The following is a 21,838-nucleotide window of genomic DNA, read 5'->3' as shown; positions in this document are numbered from 1 at the left end:
GCCACCGGAGTTCAAGTCACTGAAGACGAGCACTAGGCCACCGGAGTCACTGAAGACCAGCACTAGGCCACCGGACTTCAAGTCACTGAAGACCAGCACTAGGTCACCGGAGTCACTGAAGACCAGCAATAGGCCACCGGAGTCACTTAAGCCAAGGTATGGTGCATTGTGAGATCCTTGAAGTATGAGGGAGCAGTTCCATGCACTGCTTGACACGCCAATGAAATAAGTTTGACTTAAATTCTCTCACGCACCTGTAACCAATTCAGGGACTTCAAAACTGGTTTGACATGTGATCTTAATTTAGGTCGAGAGATATTTCTTTTGGATCTTTTGCAATTGTTGACTTAAAATCATTGTCAATAGACTGATGCAGTACTCAAGCAATACCAGAGATCGTACTAGAGTAGCGGCAGCGTCTTTGGTGATCAGGTGACGAATTGAGCCAATGTTTCTAAGGTGATAATAGCATGTCTTACAGAGATAACTGACATGTTCTTCCATGGTAAGACTAGAGTCAAGATACACATCTAGGTTCTTGACAGCAGATGAGAATGTTATACATGACTGACCGATGGCAAGCTGAGTAGTCCTTTGGTCTTTCTTGGTTGTTTTCACCCTCTCAATACATCGCCAACATGTTCTGTTGATTGTCATCGACCATAACTCAATACCTCTTTGTATTTCTGTAATCTTTTATTTTCGAAAATCACATATTTTCTTTTGAGAGTATATATACAAAAGAAGAAAGCTCACAGATGACTCCCTTTTAACTTAATATTATTATTAAATATATACACATAAGTGCAGGATATGAGTTCGATCGCGACAGTACTTCTTATTTTGATTTGTTTATTATTTAATCAGGCCGAGAAGGTCGTTTGTGAACCTATTTTGCTTTTATATCATACATGTTTGTATATCTGAACATACTTGCATATATCACGGAATAATGGTGGTCAGTGTGTATACTAGTAATGGTTGTCAGTGTATATACTAGTATTCATCGAAGTTTTGAGGCCATTTGGAAATACAAAACGTCATGGCTCGAGAACATCATACGTAACAGATTCCATTTGGTGGAAAAGGCAAATTGCAGTGAACATTTTATGAATGTATCAAATAAAATCAGTGAAGACACCAGGTGGTCGCGAGATTGTGACAGGTCCAACATATTCAGAAGAGTATATGTCAAGTGTACGGTAAGTAGAGGAAATCTTCATTAATAGTGTTTACTCCTCAAAGAAAGGTGAGCTTCAGTACCTTTGTTACTACAAAAAATGAATGGCTAACATTTGTAAATATTGCCTGCAATCGAAATCCAGGCGTATATTCAGAAGAGAAAGATCATATAACTAGTCCCATATCCACGTCAATAATATCAACATTGTCTTGAGCAGTGGCCGGTAGCTGTGTGGGAAATTAAAGTGTGCACACGAAATCAGGCCCCGGTTAGCCAGTGTGTGTTACACCTAAAACATAAGCAAGTGTCTGCATGGTATGTTATGTGAAGGACACAGCATTAAAAACATGTTAACTGGGCACCGTAGATTTTCTCTCTGTGATTTATGCAGACGTTGCACCCTACAATACAATATTCACGTTAACCTTTAGCTAAATATGGTGTTTGTCTTATTTCATTTGACCTAGTCAGGGCTACTAATACGTGCACCTGTTACTTCCTCCTCGGGAGGAAGATTGGTACGTCATACTTTCTCCTTAGGAGGAAGATGAAAATGTTACAAACAGTTGCTCACAAGTTGCACTCATTGCTGTGACGCCCCGTGTGAAGGTAAGATCATTTCAAAGTTATCTTTCATGCGATTTAACACACACTGCTTAACATAGCTGATACATAGCAAGTTCATTTCAATATTATATATATCAGTATATGTCAAGATATATGTGTTTGACGTTTATTGATTTAAAGAAGGTCAGTTTACCGAAGTGGTTACAAATTTCCTTTCAGACAAGCAATGGTCCTCCCCTTGGTGTTTGTTCTGCCTCTTATGGTAATTTCCACACAGGGTAAGACTGATTTATTACTAATAGTGCTACCGTTACGTATAGATATTGACTTGTATCATGTAGTTATACCGTATTACGGTATTACATTCTTGGTTTACTTTAAACATGATTTATTCATAAGAAATGGATCTGACACATCTTATTGCAGTGAGAACGCCCTCTCCCACAAATGTACATGTATGTTTATTTTTATTCCCGTGGAGATTGATTGTTCACTGTTATTACCCACATTGCATCCGTCAGTTTTCTTGACCAAACCTCCCTGTCGTCACAACATCCAGAGTGCTGCGAACTTTGTAAAGCTTTCAAGAGTCAAAGCAAACTGTTTCCGCTGACTTTCTTTTGGGACGCACATCTGGTATGGGTGTCAAAAACGAAGGCTTGCGAGCCGATGCATGCCGCGCGAATATGCCTATCTACACAAAGGGGCATAACTCTCAACAACTTCTGACTGAACTTTTGTGAAGGGATCAGCCTCCTTAATACCGCGCGCTAGTTCGTTAACCTCCGGGTATTATAGTTTTGTGTATGTCTGTGGGAAAGAGTGTTTAGACTAGCTACGTTCCAGGTGAATTTATGTTTATAAATTTGATCAACTTTGTTCGATATTTGAGAATAAGGGACAAGTACCCTTCTTCCCACGTAAAACTTTACTAAACTAATCCAGGATAGTTGAAATGAAATAGAAATTCAAACTGACAACAAACAAAACATTTCATCTGGGTGAAGAGTATTCGGCGTCACGGCCGTCAACATATGCTTGTAAACAACAGTGAGCAAATAGGTTAACGCTGTAAGGAGCTTGTAAAGCGATGAACAGTGTGAGATAACACGTACCTATCATTCTGCCACGACGCTGAAGGATGCTTGATTCTGATTGCTTAGAAAAGGGTTTCCACTTTGCTAAGGAAACCTTTTTTTAAAAATTATTAAGCCTTTCACACAAAATAAACATGCGTATGAATACATCTATAACCTACATATCAATTCATAAAATATGGCTGCCGATTGATCACTCATAGCAACTGCAAACGTATCAATATTTTCTCTATTATATGCTAGGTCTCTAATACAACCCAGGTCTGTTATACACACCGGGTCAACGGCTCTCCCAAAATAGAGGAAATACGGTAGTTTGATATCAGATGATTTTGGCAACTATATAACGTTCTAGGCCGTTGAGCCTAACCCTGACTGCCTCGATGGTGGGATTACAAGACTTCACGAAGGCATACCTTTTGCATACTCTTGATAATGTTTATTAAACTGTTAGGGACATGTTCGATGGCGAAATGGCAATTTCCTCATTGAAACAACCGCCAATGAATGTAACTTCATTATAAAAAAGTGTTTAAAAAAAACTATATTCATGACAAAGTGTTGTTTACAAACGTTTTTGTGATCAATTTTCATTGCCATCTCCATCAACCACCACCGTTCGGATTTGGCAGGAGGGGATTTGAGAGTCCATCAGCAAACACTCCTACCTTCTAAGGCCAAGAAAACAATGTCCCGACATCACTGTCACAGCACAGGAACAACTTATTAAACTTGATGAAATCCATTTCAAGCAAATCATACACGAATCACTGTTTCTGGGCCACAACTGTCACATTTCTTTCACACGCTGGCATTGAATGCCGTGATTTGTTTAAACTGACAGGTCAAGTCCAATCTCTGGTGTTAAAATAGCCGGCTCCACTGCAGCCTCCAGACAGGCTCCAGTCCCATCGTCAATCAGTTTGTACCATCAGGCTCCTTCCCAGTAAATCTTCACAATAACGTAGAACCACATCATAGATTGGGTTGTAATCTTCCTTTGTGTAACTTGTCAGAGGCGCGGATATTTTAAACAGAAACACTGGCAGCCATTGACAGTTGTGAGTAACCTTGATGTAGGTCAAGTTCTGCCATATCCAAGTTCTTCGTTGAGAGGCTTTTATTTTGAATTTGTATTATTTATTGAAGGTTAATTACTAACTGACAACTAAGGCTTACAGATTTAAAATAAACAGTAGCTTGTTAATTAATAAATATTTTTAGACAACTAAAGTATTTCGGTTAATTTCCAAGAAATGACTTGATGAGGTTCTGATGAAGTTAAAACGTGGGCTCAGTTTGGAGTGTTATTTGTCAACTTCTGTTTGGAAAACGTTGTATTTTGAACCCTTTTTTTAACTAGTCAAGACTATGGGTAGTGTAATGTTGAATATATGTTACATTTATAATTGGCTGTAACACCTTTTTCGGAGTGTTCTAAGATAGGGACTTTTGTACTCAATGTAGTTTCGCACTGCAAGAGAGCACCGTTTTTAAAGCGCTCTTGCCGTCATGGTAGAATGGAGATAAACCTACTGTGTTTTGAAATTTGACGTAGTCCCGCTGGAGAATAGATACCTCTTATTTAAACATTTGAAAGATGTCCTCCACATATCTGCCGTAAAACCTTTTGACATTTTACTGATGTTGTAACCTTGACCACACAACTTCAGAGCAAGAGCTCTTATGACGCTTCTTGAAAGCTTTTAGAAAGGGCATGCTCGATTTACCTCACAGCTTGTGAAATGTAGACACCAAAGGGAATGTTGACTATTGGAAAGTTGAAGTCATCCCTCTTGTCATACAGTCTTGTGGAGAGTGTTGTGTCACTCTGAATCTTTATGCATAGATCTAAATATGAAGCAGATGAAGCTGTCTAGCTAGTCTCCTTAATTTCTAGTTCAGGTAGGTAAATCAGTGGAAGGGAATTGTCTGTTTGATGGTTATTGAACGATATCAGATCATCCATATACCTGAAGCTTAAGTTCGTTGCTAAATTACTTTGTGTTGACGTTGCCAATCCCAGCAGGGATGCTGATTCATATGCGTGAAGAAACAGATGTTCAAGAAGAGGAGCGCAATTGGGGCCAATTCTTGTCTAGATGTCAGTGAGGAAGTCCAGCATTATTGTTTTCTCAGTAAACTTCAGATGGCAGTTGCTTTTATTATTGACAAATTGACCTGAACCTCTGAAGACAGATGTGTAACTATATTCATGGTCACCACGATTTGTAACAAAAAAATGAAACAAAGGATAAGATGCCCAAAGGTTCAACGTCAGGTTCTGACATGTGTAGATGACCTCATTTCTGCCACTGATGCCAAGGTAAATGAGCCTCATCTGTCTGACACAAGTCCTGCACCATGACCGTGGAATATATTTATTTTATGAAAAAAATAAATCCAGAAATGCATACAAAAGCAAGTCTAGCCAGCTCAAGCTAGCACTATTCCAAATCAGCATAGGGATTTTTTTATATTTTTAGAGTAAAGAAGGATTATGTGTAATATAAGATTTTAAAGACTAAATGTTAGTCTAGTCTGGCACTTACTTAAATGGTTGAGGTGGATTGTTGCTCATAGTACCGATCTTTGATTTGTCTAGTCCAGACATGATAATAGTCAGGCCACTGTCGTATAGCAGGAGTTGACCCTTTTATGAAATGTACGTGAATGACAATTGTACAAATGTGTAATCAGTTGGTGGTGCTGTGATAGCCTTAAAGGGTTAATGTGCTCCCACCTTTGATAATAGGCAAGGGGTCAGTTGCCTGAGGTGACATCATATGTAACACATGCTTGAAGCTTTCATCAGGAGAACTTGCACATCTAACTTGTATTATATCTCTCCTACCGTGACACACATTTACCCCCATATTTCCAAAGCGTTTGGAATTCCTGTGCAGAAGCTGGTGACATTATGCTGTGTATTACGGGGTTTATGTTAGCAGCATGTGGGTTCGGGTTCTAAACTCAGCTCGTTCATGCTTTGGCAATACATTCAGTGGTTTGCATTGTCAACAATGAATCTTGGAAATAGTGAGAAAATGTTAATATCAGCGACAAACAAATTTCAATTATCATAAGAAATCTTCAATTTATGAGGACACGTGAAGATTCCGGGGTAAAATAGGTCTTCAGCAACCCATGCTTGCCGTAAAAGGCGACTATGCTTGTCGTAAAAGGCGACTAACGGGATCGGGTGGTCAGGCTCGCTGACTTGGTTGATGCATGTCATCGATCCCAATTGCGTGGATCGATGTTCATGATGTAAATCACTGGATTACTGGTCCAGACTCGATTATTTACAGACCGCAGTCATATAGCTGGAATATTGCTGGGTGCGGCGTTAAACAACAAACAAACAAACAAAAAAACAAAATCATATTATGAGACATCGCAAAACGATTATTCGTCCCCATCACTGAGACTCATCACTCAGCCCTTGGAACATCAAGTATTCTTATCTCTTCGCATATAACCATTGATTCCGCTAAACATTTGATGAAATATGTAACCTACTACAGGAGGAAGACCTTGTTTGCCAGCCTTTGGTGTCGGCATTTAACAACGTTTGAGATACAATCGAGCATACTCTTCTACTCACATTTTGAAATGGGTAATTGAACTCTGGGTTTACAGCAATCAAGACCTTAAAATACGATTTCAAAACGTTTTGTGATAGGTGAGGTGAAATGGGGTTGAACGTCGCGTCAAAGATTATTGCACTTATATTGCGACGTGCATGTACGTGTGTGTGTTTGTGTGGCTGCTTGTACTAGTCCGGACTGATGCCGATTTATAGTGCTAGCTCACTGAGATACCATGCCACAGTTTAATATGAATACCCCACTCAGACACAGTAAACTGACTCCGAGCCGACCAGTCCTTCTTTTAGCCCCTTAATGCCGAGCGCCAGACAGGGTAACAACAAGTACAATCTTTTACCGTCTTTTGGTATGACGCGACCGGGGATCGAACCCCGGATCTTCCGCTCTCCGGGCGGACGCTTTACCAATAGACCACGGAGGCGGTCCCGTTTTGTGATAGACATGTGGAGGTCATTTCGATATTTAACGCATCATTTACCAAAATAATATCCTGACTTTGTTCAATTGATATCGTCGGAATCGTACAATGGATTGTGATTATGAAAAGGTGTTTACTGCTTTTATTAGTTGTGAATTTGAAGGGTAGTTTGATCATATTTGCCAACCTCAATACATTCAAATGTCGATTCTACCCAGGTATCGTACTTTTGTTGAAGCATGAGGTGTATATTACATGACGTCCTACTTCAATGGGGTTGATTGCTAACATTGTTAAATACATGGGAACGACCAAAACAGCTTGAACACATATCCCATAATGTATGAGAATAATAATCGACATGATTTTATTGCATATAATATTGTCTTAAAGTCCATTTACAAAGGTATCGTTCATATTATTTGAAACTGAATATATCATGTCTGTATTTCGTGACAAAACGATTAATCGTCTTTATTACAATTTAAAACAACAACACTATCTGCCATTGTACTTGTATTCTTGAGTTTGTTATCAGCGTAGTCTTTGTAGGACTTCATCAAAAGATTCATGCTGAAAGTTTATTAAAAAGTAATGTCCATACATTGGTGAAATTATGTACATACATGTGCACTGCAGAAAGTTTATGGTGAACATTTATGATTGTTTGTTTGTTGTTTAACGACGCACTCAGCAATATTCCAGCTACTAGTATATGATGGGGGTCTGTAAATAATCGAGTCTGGACCAGACAATCCAGTGATTGACACCATGAGCATCGATCCACGCAATTGGGACATAATGACATGCATCAACCACCCAATAGTCATCCCTTACGACAAGCATAATCGCCTGTTACGGCAATCATGGGTTGCTGAAGACATATTCTACCCCGGATCTTCACGGGTGTGAAAATAAATTCCATGCATTTATCACATTATGTTGAGACACTGTAGATAGTTTCTGGTGAAAGTTTATGAAAAATATATAAAAACAGACTGATGCATATCCTATATAGTCTATTAAAGTTCCTCTTATTTGAAAGAACACCCGGATACCCGGACATTAATAAGCGAAGTGGAAGATCCACTGGCGGTTACGTTTCTTGGGTCAGATAATGGTTTGGCCCTGAAATCGTATTATCTTAGATCGCGAGGTCGAAACATTGAAGTGTTTTCTGATACCCGAGAGTTGGGGATATTTGTTAGTTACACTAAAACATGAAGTTTGCAATCAGTTACTAACTAGTGAGTGAGTGAGTTTGGTTTAACGCCGTTTTTAACAGTATTCCAGTTATATCACGGCGTGTCAGCTTAATGTGGGAGGAAAGCCCGAAGTGATGCAGGTCTCAGACGTTTACCACTTCGGTGAAACCCACGAGCACGATTAGGGTGCTGACAAACCTAGAAACATAATCGGGGCGAACCGGGGTTCAAACCCATAATCATAGGTTTCTGGCGTGCCCAGGGGACACAACTCTGCACAGCGAATCGCGGCGCCTTAGACGACTGGGCCACCCGTGCCCCCAGTTTCTAACTAAATTATGTTGAGACTCTGTAGAGAGTTTATGATGAAAGTTTATGAAAAATATATTCCATGCATTTATCCAATTGTTTTGAGACACTGTGGACAGCCTCTAAACAAATATTGACAGATCATAATGTACTACATTTGTGTATGAACAGAATATCTTCCTTATTTGATGTGGATCGATGTCGGGTATTAGCGACTAAGAGCCTGTTTACGAACAAATGTTACTTCCGTATTATTTTCTCACATCGCCGATCGCCACAGCTGTGGCTATGCGCATACTTTTCAAAATGAACTTAATCTTCCGGAAGATATATCGCATGAAACACATGAAAAGTCGATACAAATATTAAGAATGTTTGTTTGTTAGTCTGTGTAATATACTACAACTTGTACAGAACTATACCCTGAATGATACACTTGTTAACTATGTTAATACTTGTCAATTTATTATAGGAAATGCTGGCTCAAGGCCGTTAATGATGCCATTAAATATGATCGAGATGATGTATTTTATGTCCATCTTTATTCAAGACTTAGTCTGTCAAGATATGTAAGTATAAGATCAAGTAATGAACACTATCCTGGATGTAAATGGTTTTGTTAAGATTTGGGAGAAAGATGATGATGTTATTCTTGCGTTCTTACTTGGTGAATGTCCGCTTTATAAGGATATATCGACACCTGCTAAAAAACTTATATGTTTATGAACATGTGTAAATATATGCCCAATTCATGTTAAAATGTAACTTAATTATATCTGCATATTGTAATCTTCATTCAATTGGAGGAAATACAGTATATCTACCATGCACACACCCCGTCATATAGCTGGAATATTGCTGAGTGCGGCGTAAAACAACAAACAACAAACAAACAACTAACAGCCATTCCTAATTCGAACGAGCGCGAATTCTGCGTCAAGTCTAAATTGGCCAGAAGGCCGCAAAAATCATGTTTTTCACAATGCACTATCTGACTGTCATTTGTTTCAAGGTATTATCTATATACGTAATTCATTATTTATTCTAGTTCAATCTGTTGTACTTATAATCTGTCGTGCTTTAAAAGTTTCAGTTATAACATTCAAGGAGGAATGGTGTGGTAGTATGGACAAAACAAAAATAGACCGCGAAAAATATTAGAATATATGCATATGCGCCCGGGACATGAATCTAATTTGTGTCATAAACGGGGCAATTAGTTTCGCAAAAATCCACTGATATCCTCTCAGAAGCAAATATCAGCTCCCTGCGATACTGATAGTTGTGTGCTATGACGAGATGAATGGTTACTGTTTTCTATTTTACAGCAGCAAAGTGTACCGACAACCAGGCGTGTTCAGACTGCGACAACACAGGACAATGTACAACCGGATGTCACACTGGATACTACGACCGGTCCTGTAGATCAAAATGTAACACGTATTGCAAGAATAATATCTGTAAGGCGAATAGGGAAGGCATTGAGGTATGCACTGACGGTTGTATACCTGGTTATGATGGCCAAAACTGCAACATTAAATGTGAGAAAAATTATACATTAAACGATACGTCTTGTCATGAGGTGTGCAACCAACACTGTCGTTTGAAATCCAACACAAATGACACAATCAGATGTCTGGTCCATGGTAAAAGTGCTTCAGTGTTTTGTACATCTGAGTGTCACAGCCAGAGTGGCGAGTGTCTCCATGGCTGTGTAGGAGGCTGGTATGGTCCACGCTGCTCCTCTCCATGCAGTGCAGGTTGTAGCGGTGGCAGGTGTGACGCTGCAGGTGCGTGTGTGGACGGATGTAGACCTGGGTATTTCGGGACATACTGTGAGCCCTGTGACCGCTGCAGGAACCACACCTGTAGCCCACACAACGGGATCTGTGTGGACGGATGCATCACAGGATATTCTGGGGAGTTTTGTAATCACAGCTGTGAGGTTTGCCGTGAGGGGATCTGTGATCAGATGACTGGCGCATGTGTCAACGGATGTGACGTCAGCGAACGTGGATGTAAACCTTCCTGTACCAGCAACTGTTCCAGGGACTATTGTCTCCATGCACAGACATGTGATACAGGTACATCAAAATACTTTGACAAACAAAGATTATCATTTAAACTAAAGTGATGGTTTGAATAAACAAAATTACTTACTTGTGTAAATATTTTTTAATATTATTTGTATCTTTCTATATCTACCACCAATCCATCTACGATCGATCCATCAACCCATCTTAACACCAATCCATCTACCCACCAACGTAGCGATCCATCAAACCATCTTAACACCAATCCACCTACCCACCAACGTAGCGATCCATCAACCCATCTACCCTATTTCCCATAAACTCATTCATCCATCGACCAATCATAATATCATTCCGTCTATCCACCAATCCATCTATCTACCAGCCTATCTAACCATCAACTCATCTTAAACACATCAAACTAGCGACCCACCTACTCATCAACTCATCTATGTACCAACCAATCTAACACCAGCCCATTCAACTACCAGCCACTCTACTCACCTACTCACCAAACCACCAACCCAACCCGATGTCTTCACGAAGTTTCTCTGCATTATTTTATTGCTATGATTCCTCAGCAGATTCCAAGTCTAATGGTATCAACATCGGACTCCCGACCGGCTGTGTGGTGTTCATCCTTGGTGTCCTGGTGTCACACTACATCTGCTACAGGAAGGGTCTTGCTGCAAGAAGGTTAGTAATACCTGATCGTCCATGGACACGTTCATGTAAGTGACGATATTTTGATGCATACTGCAAAACAAGCCTGAGGGATTCCAAATTAGAATAGTCCCGAAGCAACCTTGCGTGGATCGATGCTCATACCAGACACCAAATTGTCTGGACCAGATAGTTGTATTTACAGGCCACCGTCATATAGTTGGAATATTGCTGAGTGCGGTTTGTTTAACAGAAAACACGTACTGCTCTTTCTCTGTTTTCTCAGGGACAGACCGGGAGATGACGCGGAACAGCCTCCTTCTGTGGAGTACCAGGCGTGGCACAAGTACTATGACATAGAAGAGGAGGACATGGACGTCGGCCGGCAGATTCAAAATGGCTGCCAAGAAAAGTATGAAGAAGTGCGAGATCTTGGCATGCCGGTGATAGCTGATGTCTTCCCAGCGGCCCCGGCCGTTGTACACAGAGGTGATGACACGTCATCAGAGATTTCATCCTCATCCACTTCCCGATCCTACGACTCTGTGATGCATAAAGGTGACTTTGAAGAAGAGATTGATCTCGTCATGCCGGTGATAGCTGATGTCTTCCCAGTGGCGCCGGCCATTGTACACAGAGGTGATGACACGTCATCAGAAAGTACATCATCGTCCACTTCCCGGTCCTACACCCATCTGATCCCTGACGTAGTCACTGAAGACCCGAGAACAGGTGACACTTATCTATCGCCAGTGGAAGACGTGGTCCTAACAACAGACGTGTGATATCTTATTTCACAATATAACTCTTCCTTTCCTGAAGTATTCATCGGCCAGAGAACAGGTGACACCTATCTGTCTCCAGTGGAAGACGTCGTCCCATCATCGGAATTGTGATATCTTATTTCATTATATAACTCTTCCTTTGGAGTAACAGCGTATTAACATTTAATGTCTTCCATGATAGGATCATTCTTCGCTTTGTTGTGATGTCAAACCCATGTTACGTGAACAAACATATTGAGCAAATAAACACAATGTAGTTGTCACATATATGTTTGTTTGTTTGTTATTCATGCCGCACTCAGCAATATTCTAGCTATATGACGGCCAGATGTAAATAATAGAGTGGTTGACATCCTAAGTGCACCGATCTGCGCAATTGGGATACGATGACATGCATCAACCAAGTCAGCGAGCCTGACCACCCGATCCCGTTAGTCACTCCTCACGACAAGCATGGGTTGCTGAAGACCAATTCTAACCCAGATCTTTTCCGGGTCAAAATACATAGGTGCATTGGGATGGTTGAAGTATGTTCAAAGTGGATATTACTTAACCTCTACGACTCATTGCTGAGGATGAAAGATAAATGTGTACACAGGAAAGAAAACTCTTATCAAGACGTCTGTGTAACTCCCTGGACCAACACGGCGTAGTCACTGCTTTCAGTGTCAGTTGTCAAAGTTATTTAAATCGCCAGTACAACGAGGGAGATTTATGTACATAAATTAGCACAAGAGACAACATCCGTGTTCACTTTCATAACAGCAAAATATTGCAGTATAGAATAATCATCAACAACCACATTGGATGACTATCCAACCTTTTGAGTGAGTGGGTGAGTGAGTGAGTGAGTGAGTGAGTGAGTGAGTGAGTGAGTCTGTAAATAATCATTTCAGATCAGACATACCAGCTACTGGGTGCATAAGCAATAACTTCCTCCATGGGGACACGTTGTCACAATCAGTCGACGCATCTTACCACTACATCATATTCAGTAGGTTGTCATCATACACATTGGCTGTGCCCACGGGGATTAGAGTATTTGTCAAAATACAGTTTTGATCAAATGAATGAATATTAATGTTGATTTGGTTATTACCGTCTTGACTGACAGAAATCGAAACTAAACACTTTTCAAATAAATTACACACATCAGAGCGGCTGTCAAAGCTCATTTCTCCACTATTTTCCGCAAATAAACTGAGGGGTTCACAACGCTGCCGGTTTCAGATATCAAATGCACAACAGATTCAGGACGATATCGACACTCTTTATTAAGCGTGCGCGGGACGCCACCAACTTGACATTCTGGGCTGGGGGGATCACGCCGCTCTGGTTCAGACAGATCCCGGGAGATACCAGCATTGCTTGACAAGCGTGAGTGCAGCTCAATGCTCAATCAACATGACGTATATCTACGCAGGTTCGGACGCACCCACCAACTCGTTTGTTGACGCATCTAACCATAAACACATCTAGCCACCAATTCATCTACAAAACAACCCACCCCCACCTTCCCATCAACCATCCAACCTGTCTAGTCACCAACACATCTATCAAACAACCCACAACAAATCACCCAAACATCCAATCTACCTACCAGTTGATCTATTCACCATCGCATCTATCCATCAACCCATCTAACCATCAACCCACCTATTCACTGACTCATCTACTCACCAACCCATCAACCATCCAACCTATCTAGCCACTGACTCATCTATCCATCAATTAACCCACCAACTCATCAATCCATCTACCTACCAACCCATCGACCGACCCACCATCTACCCGTCAACCCATCTACCCACCACTCCCTCTGCCAACCAACCCATCTATTCACCATCGCATCTATCCATCAACCCATCTAACCATCAACCCATCTATTCACTAACTCATCTACTCACCAACCCATCAACCATCCAACCTATCTAGCCACTGACTCATCTATCCATCAATTAACCCACCAACTCATCAATCCATCTACCTACCAACCCATCGACCGACCCACCATCTACCCGTCAACCCATCTACCCACCACTCCCTCTGCCAACCAACCCATCTATTCACCATCGCATCTATCCATCAACCCATCTAACCATCAACCCATCTATTCACTAACTCATCTACTCACCAACCCATCAACCATCCAACCTATCTAGCCACCAAATCATCTATCCATCAGTTAACCCACCAACTCATCAATCCATCAATCCATCTACCCACCAACCCATCGACCGACCCAGCATCTACCCGTCAACCCGTCTACCCACAACTCCCTCTGCCAACCAACCCATCTATCAACCAACCCATCTATCCACCAACCCATCTATCCATCAACCCCTCCAACCACCAACCCATCTACCCACCAACCCATCTACCCACCAACCCATCTATCCACTAACCCCTCTACCCACCAACCCCTCTATCCACCAACCCATCTACCAACCAACCCGTCTACCAACCAACCCATCTATCCAACAATCCATCTATCCATCAACCCCTCCAACCACCAAACCATCTACCCACCAACCCATCTATCCACCAACCCATCTATCCACCAACCCATCTGCCCACCAACCCCTCTACCCACCAACCCGTGTACCCTCCAAAACCCATCTATTCACCATCGCATCTGTCCATCAACCCATCTAACCATCAACCCATCTATTCACTAACTCATCTACTCACCGGAGTTCAAGTCACTGAAGACCAGCACTAGGCTACCGGAGTTCAAGTCACTGAAGACCTGCACTAGGCCACCGGAGTTCAAGTCACTGAAGACCAGCACTAGGCCACCGGAGTTCAAGTCACTGAAGACCAGCGCTAGGCCACCAGAGTCACTAAAGACCTGCACTAGGCCACCGGAGTTCAAGTCACTGAAGACCAGCACTAGGCCACCGGAGTTCAAGTCACTGAAGACCAGCACTAGGCCACCAGTCACTGAAGACCAGCACTAGGCCACCGGAGTTCAAGTCACTGAAGACCAGCACTAGGCCACCGGAGTTCAAGTCACTGAAGACCAGCACTAGGCCACTGGAGTTCAAGTCACTGAAGACCAGCACTAGGCCACCGGAGTTCAAGTCACTGAAGACCAGCACTAGGCCACCGGAGTTCAAGTCACTGAAGACCAGCACTAGGCCACTGGAGTTCAAGTCACTGAAGACCAGCACTAGGCCACCGGAGTTCAAGTCACTGAAGTCCAGCACAAGGCCACCGGAATTTAAGACGCTGAAGACAAGCACTAGGCCATCGGAATTTAAGACGCTGAAGACCAGCACTAGGCCACCGGAGTCACTGAAGACCTGCACTAGGCCACCGGAGTTCAAGACGCTGAAGACCAGCACTAGGCCACCGGAGTCACTGAAGACCAGCACTAGGCCACCGGAGGTCAAGTCACTGAAGACCAGCGCTAGGCCACCGGAGTTCAAGTCACTGAAGACCAGCACTAGGCCACCGGAGTTAAATTCACTGAAGACCAGCACTAGGGCACCGGAGTTCAAGTCACTGAAGTCCAGCACAAGGCCACCGGAATTTAAGACGCTGAAGACAAGCACTAGGCCATCGGAATTTAAGACGCTGAAGACGAGCACTAGGCCACCGGAGTCACTGAAGACCTGCACTAGGCCACCGGAGTTCAAGACGCTGAAGACCTGCGCTAGGCCACCGGAGTCACTGAAGACCAGCACTAGGCCACCGGAGGTCAAGTCACTGAAGACCAGCGCTAGGCCACCGGAGTTCAAGTCACTAAAGACCAGCACTAGGCTACCGGAGTTAAATTCACTGAAGACCAGCACTAGGGCACCGGAGTTCAAGTCACTGAAGTCCAGCACAAGGCCACCGGAATTTAAGACGCTGAAGACCAGCACTAGGCCATTGGAATTTAAGACGCTGAAGACCAGCACTAGGCCACCGGAGTCACTGAAGACCTGCACTAGGCCACCGGAGTTCAAGACGCTGAAGACCAGCGCTAGGCCACCGGAGTCACTGAAGACCAGCACTAGGCCACCGGAGGTCAAGTCACTGAAGACCAGCGCTAGGCCACCGGAGGTCAAGTCACTGAAGACCAGCACTAGGCTACCGGAGTTAAATTCACTGAAGACCAGCACTAGGGCACCGGAGTTCAAGTCACTGAAGACCAGCACTAGGCCACCGGAGTTCAAGTCACTGAAGACCTAGGCCACCGGAATTCAAGTCACTGAAGACGAGCACTAGGCCACCGGAGTCACTGAAGACCAGCACTAGGCCACCGTAGTTCAAGTCACTGAAGACCTGCACTAGGCCACCGGAGTCACTGAAGACCAGCAATAGGCCACCGCAGTCACTGAAGCCAAGGTATGGTGCATTGTGAGATCCTTGAAGTATGAGGTAGCAGTTCCATGCACTGCTTGACACGCCAATGAAATAAGTTTGACATAAATTCTCTCACGCATCTGTAACCAATTCAGGGACTTCAAAACTGGTTTGACATGTGATCTTAATTTAGGTCGAGAGATATTTCTTTTGGATCTTTTGCAATTGTTGACTTAAAATCCTTGTCAATAGACTGATGCAGTACTCAAGCAATACCAGAGATCGAACTAGAGTAGCGGCAGCGTCTTTGGTGATCAGGTGACGAATTGAGCCAATGTTTCTAAGGTGATGATAGCATGTCTTACATAGATAACTGACATGTTCTTCCATGGTGAGACTAGAGTCAAGATACACATCTAGGTTCTTGACAGCAGATGAGAATGTTATACATGACTGACTGATGGCAAACTGAGTAGTCCTTTAGTCTTTCTTCTTTGTTTTCATCCTTACAATACATCGCCAACATGTTCTGTTGATTGTCATCGACCATAACTCGATACCCCTTTGTATTTCTGTCATCTTTTATTTTCGAAATTCACATATTTTCTTTTGAGAGTATATTTACAAAAGAAGAAAGCTCACAGATGACTCCCTTGTAACTTAATATTATTATTAAATATATACACATAAGTGCAGGTATGAGTTCGATCGCGACAGTACTTCTTATTTTGATTTGTTTATTATTTAATCAGGCCGAGAAGGTCGTTTGTGAACCTATTTTTCTTTAAGATCATACATGTTTGTATATCTGAACATACTTGCATATATCACGGAATAATGGTTGTCAGTGAATATACTAGTAATGGTTGTCAGTGTTTATACTAGTAATGGTTGTCAGTGTATTACTAGTAATAGTTGTAAGTGTATATACAAGTATTCATGGAAGTTTTGAGGCCATTTGGAAATACAAAACGTCATGGCTCGAGAACATCCTACGTAACAGATTCCATTGGGTGGAAAAGGCAAATTGCAGTGAACATTTTATGAATGTATCCCTGAAAATCAGTGAAGACACCAGGTGGTCGCGAGATTGTAACAGGTCCAACATATTCAGAAGAGTATATTTCAAGTGTAGGGTAAGTAGAGGAAATCTTCACTAATAGTGTTTACTCCTCGAAGAAAGGTGAGCTTCAGTACCTTTGTTACTACATAAAATGATGGCTAACATTTGTAAATATTGCCTGCAATCGAAATCCAGGCGTATATTAAGGAGAGAAAGATCATATAACTAGTCCCATATCCACGTCAATAATTTCAACATTGTCTTGAGCAGTGGCCGGTAGCTGTGTGGGAAATATAGGTGTGCACACGAAATCAGGCCCCGGTTAGGCAGTGTGTGTTACACCTAAAAAATAAGCAGGTATGTTATGAAGGACACAGCATTAAAAACATCTTAACTGGGCACCGTAGATTTTCTCCGTGGTTTATGCAGACTTTGCACCCTACAATACAATATTCAGGTTAACCTTTAGCTAAATATGGTGTTTGTCTTATTTCATTTGACCTAGTCAGGGCTACTAATACGTGCACCTGTTACTTCCTCCTCGGGAGGAAGATTGGTACGTCATACTTTCTCCTTAGGAGGAAGATGAAAATGTTACAAACAGTTGCTCACAAGTTGCACTCATTGCTGTGACGCCCTGTGTGAAGGTAAGATCATTTCAAAGTTATCTTTCATGTGATGAAACACACACTGCCTAATATAGCTGATACATAGCAAGTTCATTTCAATATTATCTATATCAGTATGTGTCAAGATATATGTGTTTGACGTTTATTGATTGAAAAGAAGGTCAGTTTACCGAAGTGGTTACTAATTTCCTTTCAGACAAGCGATGGTCCTCTCCTTGGTGCTTGTTCTGCATCTTATGGTAATTTCCACACAGGGTAAGACTGATTTATTACTAATAGTGCTACCGTTACGTTAAACATGATTTATTCATATGAAATGGATCTGACACATGTTATTGCAGTAATAGCGCCCTCTCCCACAAATGTACACGTATGTTTATTTTTATTCCCGTGGAGATTGATTGTTCACTGTTATTACCCACATTACATCCGTCAGTTTTCCTGACCAAACCTCCCTGTCGTCACAACATCCAGAGTGCTGCGGACTTTGTAAAGCTTTCAAGAGTCAAAGCAAACTATTTCCGCTGACTTTCTTTTGGGAGGAACATCTGGTATGGGTGTCAAAAACGAAGGCTTGCGAGCCGATGCATGCCGCACGAATAGGCGCCATCTACATAAAGGGGCATAACTCTCAACAACTTCTGACTGAACTTTTGTGAAGGGATCAGCCTCCTTACCATCGCGCGCTAATTCGTTAACCTCCGAGTATTATCGCTTTGTATAGTTTTGTGTATGTCTGTGGGAAAGAGTTTTAACTAGCTACGTTCCAGGTGAATTTATGTTTATAAATTTGATCAGCTTTGTTCGATATTGGAGAATAAAGGACAAGTACCCTTCTTCCCACGTAAAATATTGCTAAACTAATCCAGAATAGTTGAAATGAAATAGAAATTCAAACTGACAACAAACAAAACATTTCACCCGGGTGAAGAGTATTCGGCGTCACGGCCGTCAACATATGCTTGTAAACAACAGTGAGCGAATGGGCTATCGCTGTGAGGCGCTTGTAAAGCGATGGACAGTGTGAGGTAACACGTACCTATCATTCTGCCACGACGTTGAAGGATGCTTGATTCTGATTATTTAGAAAAGGGTTTCCACTTTGCTACGGAAAACTTTTTTTAAAAAATATCAAGCCTTTTCACACCAAAAAATGTGCCTACATATCAATTCATAAAATATGGCTGCCGATGGATCGCTCATAGCAACTGCAAACGTATCAATATTTTCTCTATTATATGCTAGGTCTCTAATACAACCCAGGTCTGTTATACACGCCGGGTCAACGGCTCTCCCAAAATAATAGCGTTCTCTGATAGAGGAAATACGGTAGTTTGATATCAGATGATTTTGGCAACTATATAACTTCTAGGCCGTTGAGCCTAACCCTGACTCCTTCGATGATGAGATTACAAGACTTCACGAAGGCATACCTTTTGCATACCAATCAATGTTTATTAAACTGTTACGGACATGTTCGATAGCGAACAAGCAATTTCCTCATTGAAACAACCGACAATGAATGTAAGATATCACATTATTAAAAAGTGTTTTAAAAAAAACTATATTCATGACAACGTGTTGTTTACAAACGCTTTTGTGATCAATTTTCATTGCCATCTCCATCAACCACCACCATTAGGATTTGGCAGGAGGGGATTTGAGAGTCCATCAGCAAACACTCTTACCTTCTAAGGCCACGAAAACAATGTCCCGACATCACTGTCACAGCACAGGAACAACTTATTAAACTTGATGAAATCCATTTCAAGCAAATCATACACGAATCACTGTTTCTGGGCCACAACTGTCACATTTCGTTCACACGCTGGCATTGAATGCCGTGAATTGTTTAAACTGACAGGTCAACTCCAATTTCTCGTGTCAAAATAGCCGGCTCCACTGCAGCCTCCAGACAGGCCCCAGTCCCATCGTCAATCAGTTTGTACCATCAGGCTCCATCCCAGTAAATCTTCACGTTAACGTTGACCCACATCATAGATCGGGGTTGTAATCTTCCTTTGTGCGGATATTTTAAACAGAAACACTGGCAGCTATTGACAGTTGTGAGTAACCTTGATGTAGGTCAAGTTCTGCCATACCCAAGTTCTGGGTTGAGAGGCATTTACTTTGAATTTGTATTATTTATTGAAGGTTAATTAATAACTAACTAAATGCTAAGGCTTTCAAATAAAATAAACAGTAGCATATTAATTAATAAATATTTTTAGACAACTAAAGTATTTCAGCTAATTTCCAAGAAATGGCTTGATGAGGTTCCGATGAAGTTAAATCTTGGACTCAGATTAGAGTGTTATTTGTCAACTTCTCTTTGAAAAACGTTGTACTTTGAACACTTTTTTGAACTAGTCAGGACTATGGGTAGTGTAATGTTGAAAATGTGTTACATTTATAACTAGCTGCAACACCTTTTTTTCGGAGTGTAGTAAGATAGCGACTTTTGTACTCAATGTAGTTTCGCACAGCAAGTGAGCACCGTGTTCAAAGCGCTCTTGCCGTCATGGTAGAATGGAGATAAACCTACTGGGATTTGAAATTTGTCCTCCACATGTCTGCCGTAATACTTTTTAAAAATTTACTGATCCCTGGGATGTTGATCAAACAACTTCTGAGCAAGAGCTCTAGACGCTCATTGAAAGCTTTAAGAAAGGGCATGCTCGATTGTACCTCAAGAGTTGTGAAATGTAGACACCAAAGGAAATGTTGACTATTGGAAAGTTGACTTGGAAAGTTGAAGTCAACCGTCTTGTCATACTGTCTTGTGGAAAGTGTTGTGCTACTCTGAATCTTTATGCATAGATCTAAATATGAACCAGATGAAGCGGTCTAACTAGTCTCCTTAATTTCTAGTTCAGGTAGGTAAGTCAGTAGAAGGGAATTGGCTATTTGATGGTCATTAAAAGATATCAGATCATCCATATACCTGAAGCTTAAGTTCTTGGCTAATTTACTTTGTGTTGACTTTGCCAATCTCAGCAGATGCTGATTCATATGCATGAAGAAACAGATCTACAAGAAGAGGAGCGCAATTGGGGCCAATGGGGATGCCTACTCCTTGTCTAGATGGCTTACCCCTTAATTTCATGTAGATGTTGTCAATGAGGAAGTTCAGCATTATTGTTTTCTCAGTAAAATTCAGATTGCAGTTGACCCGTGAAGATCCGGGGTAGAATATGTCTTCAGCAACCCATGCTTGCCGTAAAAGGCGACTCTTCTTGTCGTAAAAGGCGACTAACGGGATCGGGTGGTCAGGCTCCCTGACTTGGTTGATGCATGTGATCGATCCCAATTGCATGGATCGATGCTCATGATATCAATGACTGGATTGTCTGGTCCATACTCGATTATTTACAGACCGCCGTCATATCGCTGGAATATTGCTGGGTGCGGCGTTAAACATCAAACCAACCAACCAAAATCAGATGGCAGTTGACCTGAACCTCTGAAGACAGATATGTTACTATATTATGGTCACCACGATTTGTAACAAAGGAATGAAACAAAGGATCAGATGCCCAAAGGTTCAGCTTCTGGCATGTGTAGATGACCTCATTTCTGCCACTGATGCCAAGGTCAATGAGCACCATCTGTCTGGCACTTACTTAAATGGTTGAGGTGGATTGTTGCTCATAGTACCGATCTTTGATTTGTCTAGTCCAGACACGATAATAGTCAGGCCACGGTCGTATAGCAGGAGTTGACCCTTTTATGAAATGTACGTGAATGACAATTGTACAAATGTGTAATCAGTTGGTGGTGCTGTGATAGCCTTAAAGGGTTAATGTACTCACACTTTGATAATAGCCAAGGGATCCGTTGCCTGAGGTGACATCATGTGTAACACATGCTTCAGTGTGGGGAGGGCCGAAGTCCTAGAAGCTTTCACCAGGAGAACTTGCACATCTATCTTGTGTAGTATCTCTCCTACCGTGACACACATTTACCCCCATATTTCCAAAAC

General features: G+C 41.8%; 1 protein-coding gene across 1 annotated transcript; it reads left to right on the top strand.

Moving 5' to 3' along the window:
• The first annotated feature begins 10,293 nt into the window (after positions 1-10,293).
• On the top strand, positions 10,294-16,050 carry LOC139471413 (uro-adherence factor A-like). Its single transcript, XM_071253777.1, has 4 exons — positions 10,294-10,474; positions 11,005-11,119; positions 11,373-11,818; positions 14,798-16,050. The coding sequence occupies exons 1-4, from the start codon at positions 10,363-10,365 to the stop codon at positions 16,048-16,050; spliced, it is 1,926 nt and encodes a 641-aa protein (XP_071109878.1). The 5' UTR covers positions 10,294-10,362.
• Positions 16,051-21,838: the final 5,788 nt, after the last annotated feature.

The sequence above is a fragment of the Haliotis cracherodii genome, unplaced genomic scaffold (genome assembly GCF_022045235.1).
Source record: "Haliotis cracherodii isolate W230 unplaced genomic scaffold, xgHalCrac1.p SCAF_22, whole genome shotgun sequence".
Taxonomy (NCBI): domain Eukaryota; kingdom Metazoa; phylum Mollusca; class Gastropoda; order Lepetellida; family Haliotidae; genus Haliotis; species Haliotis cracherodii.
The sequence above is the reverse complement of the archived record's forward strand: the minus strand, read 5'-3'. Positions and strand labels throughout refer to the sequence as shown.

Bases quoted from the DNA above. Each gene is read 5' to 3' on its own strand.
- LOC139471413 (XM_071253777.1), top strand. From the start codon at position 10,363: ATGACTGGCGCATGTGTCAACGGATGTGACGTCAGCGAACGTGGATGT. The intron at 10,475-11,004 runs GTACATCAAAAT...ATGATTCCTCAG, and splicing joins TGCACAGACATGTGATACAG to CAGATTCCAAGTCTAATGGT. The intron at 11,819-14,797 runs GTGACACTTATC...ACTGAAGACCAG, and splicing joins CACTGAAGACCCGAGAACAG to CACTAGGCCACCAGTCACTG.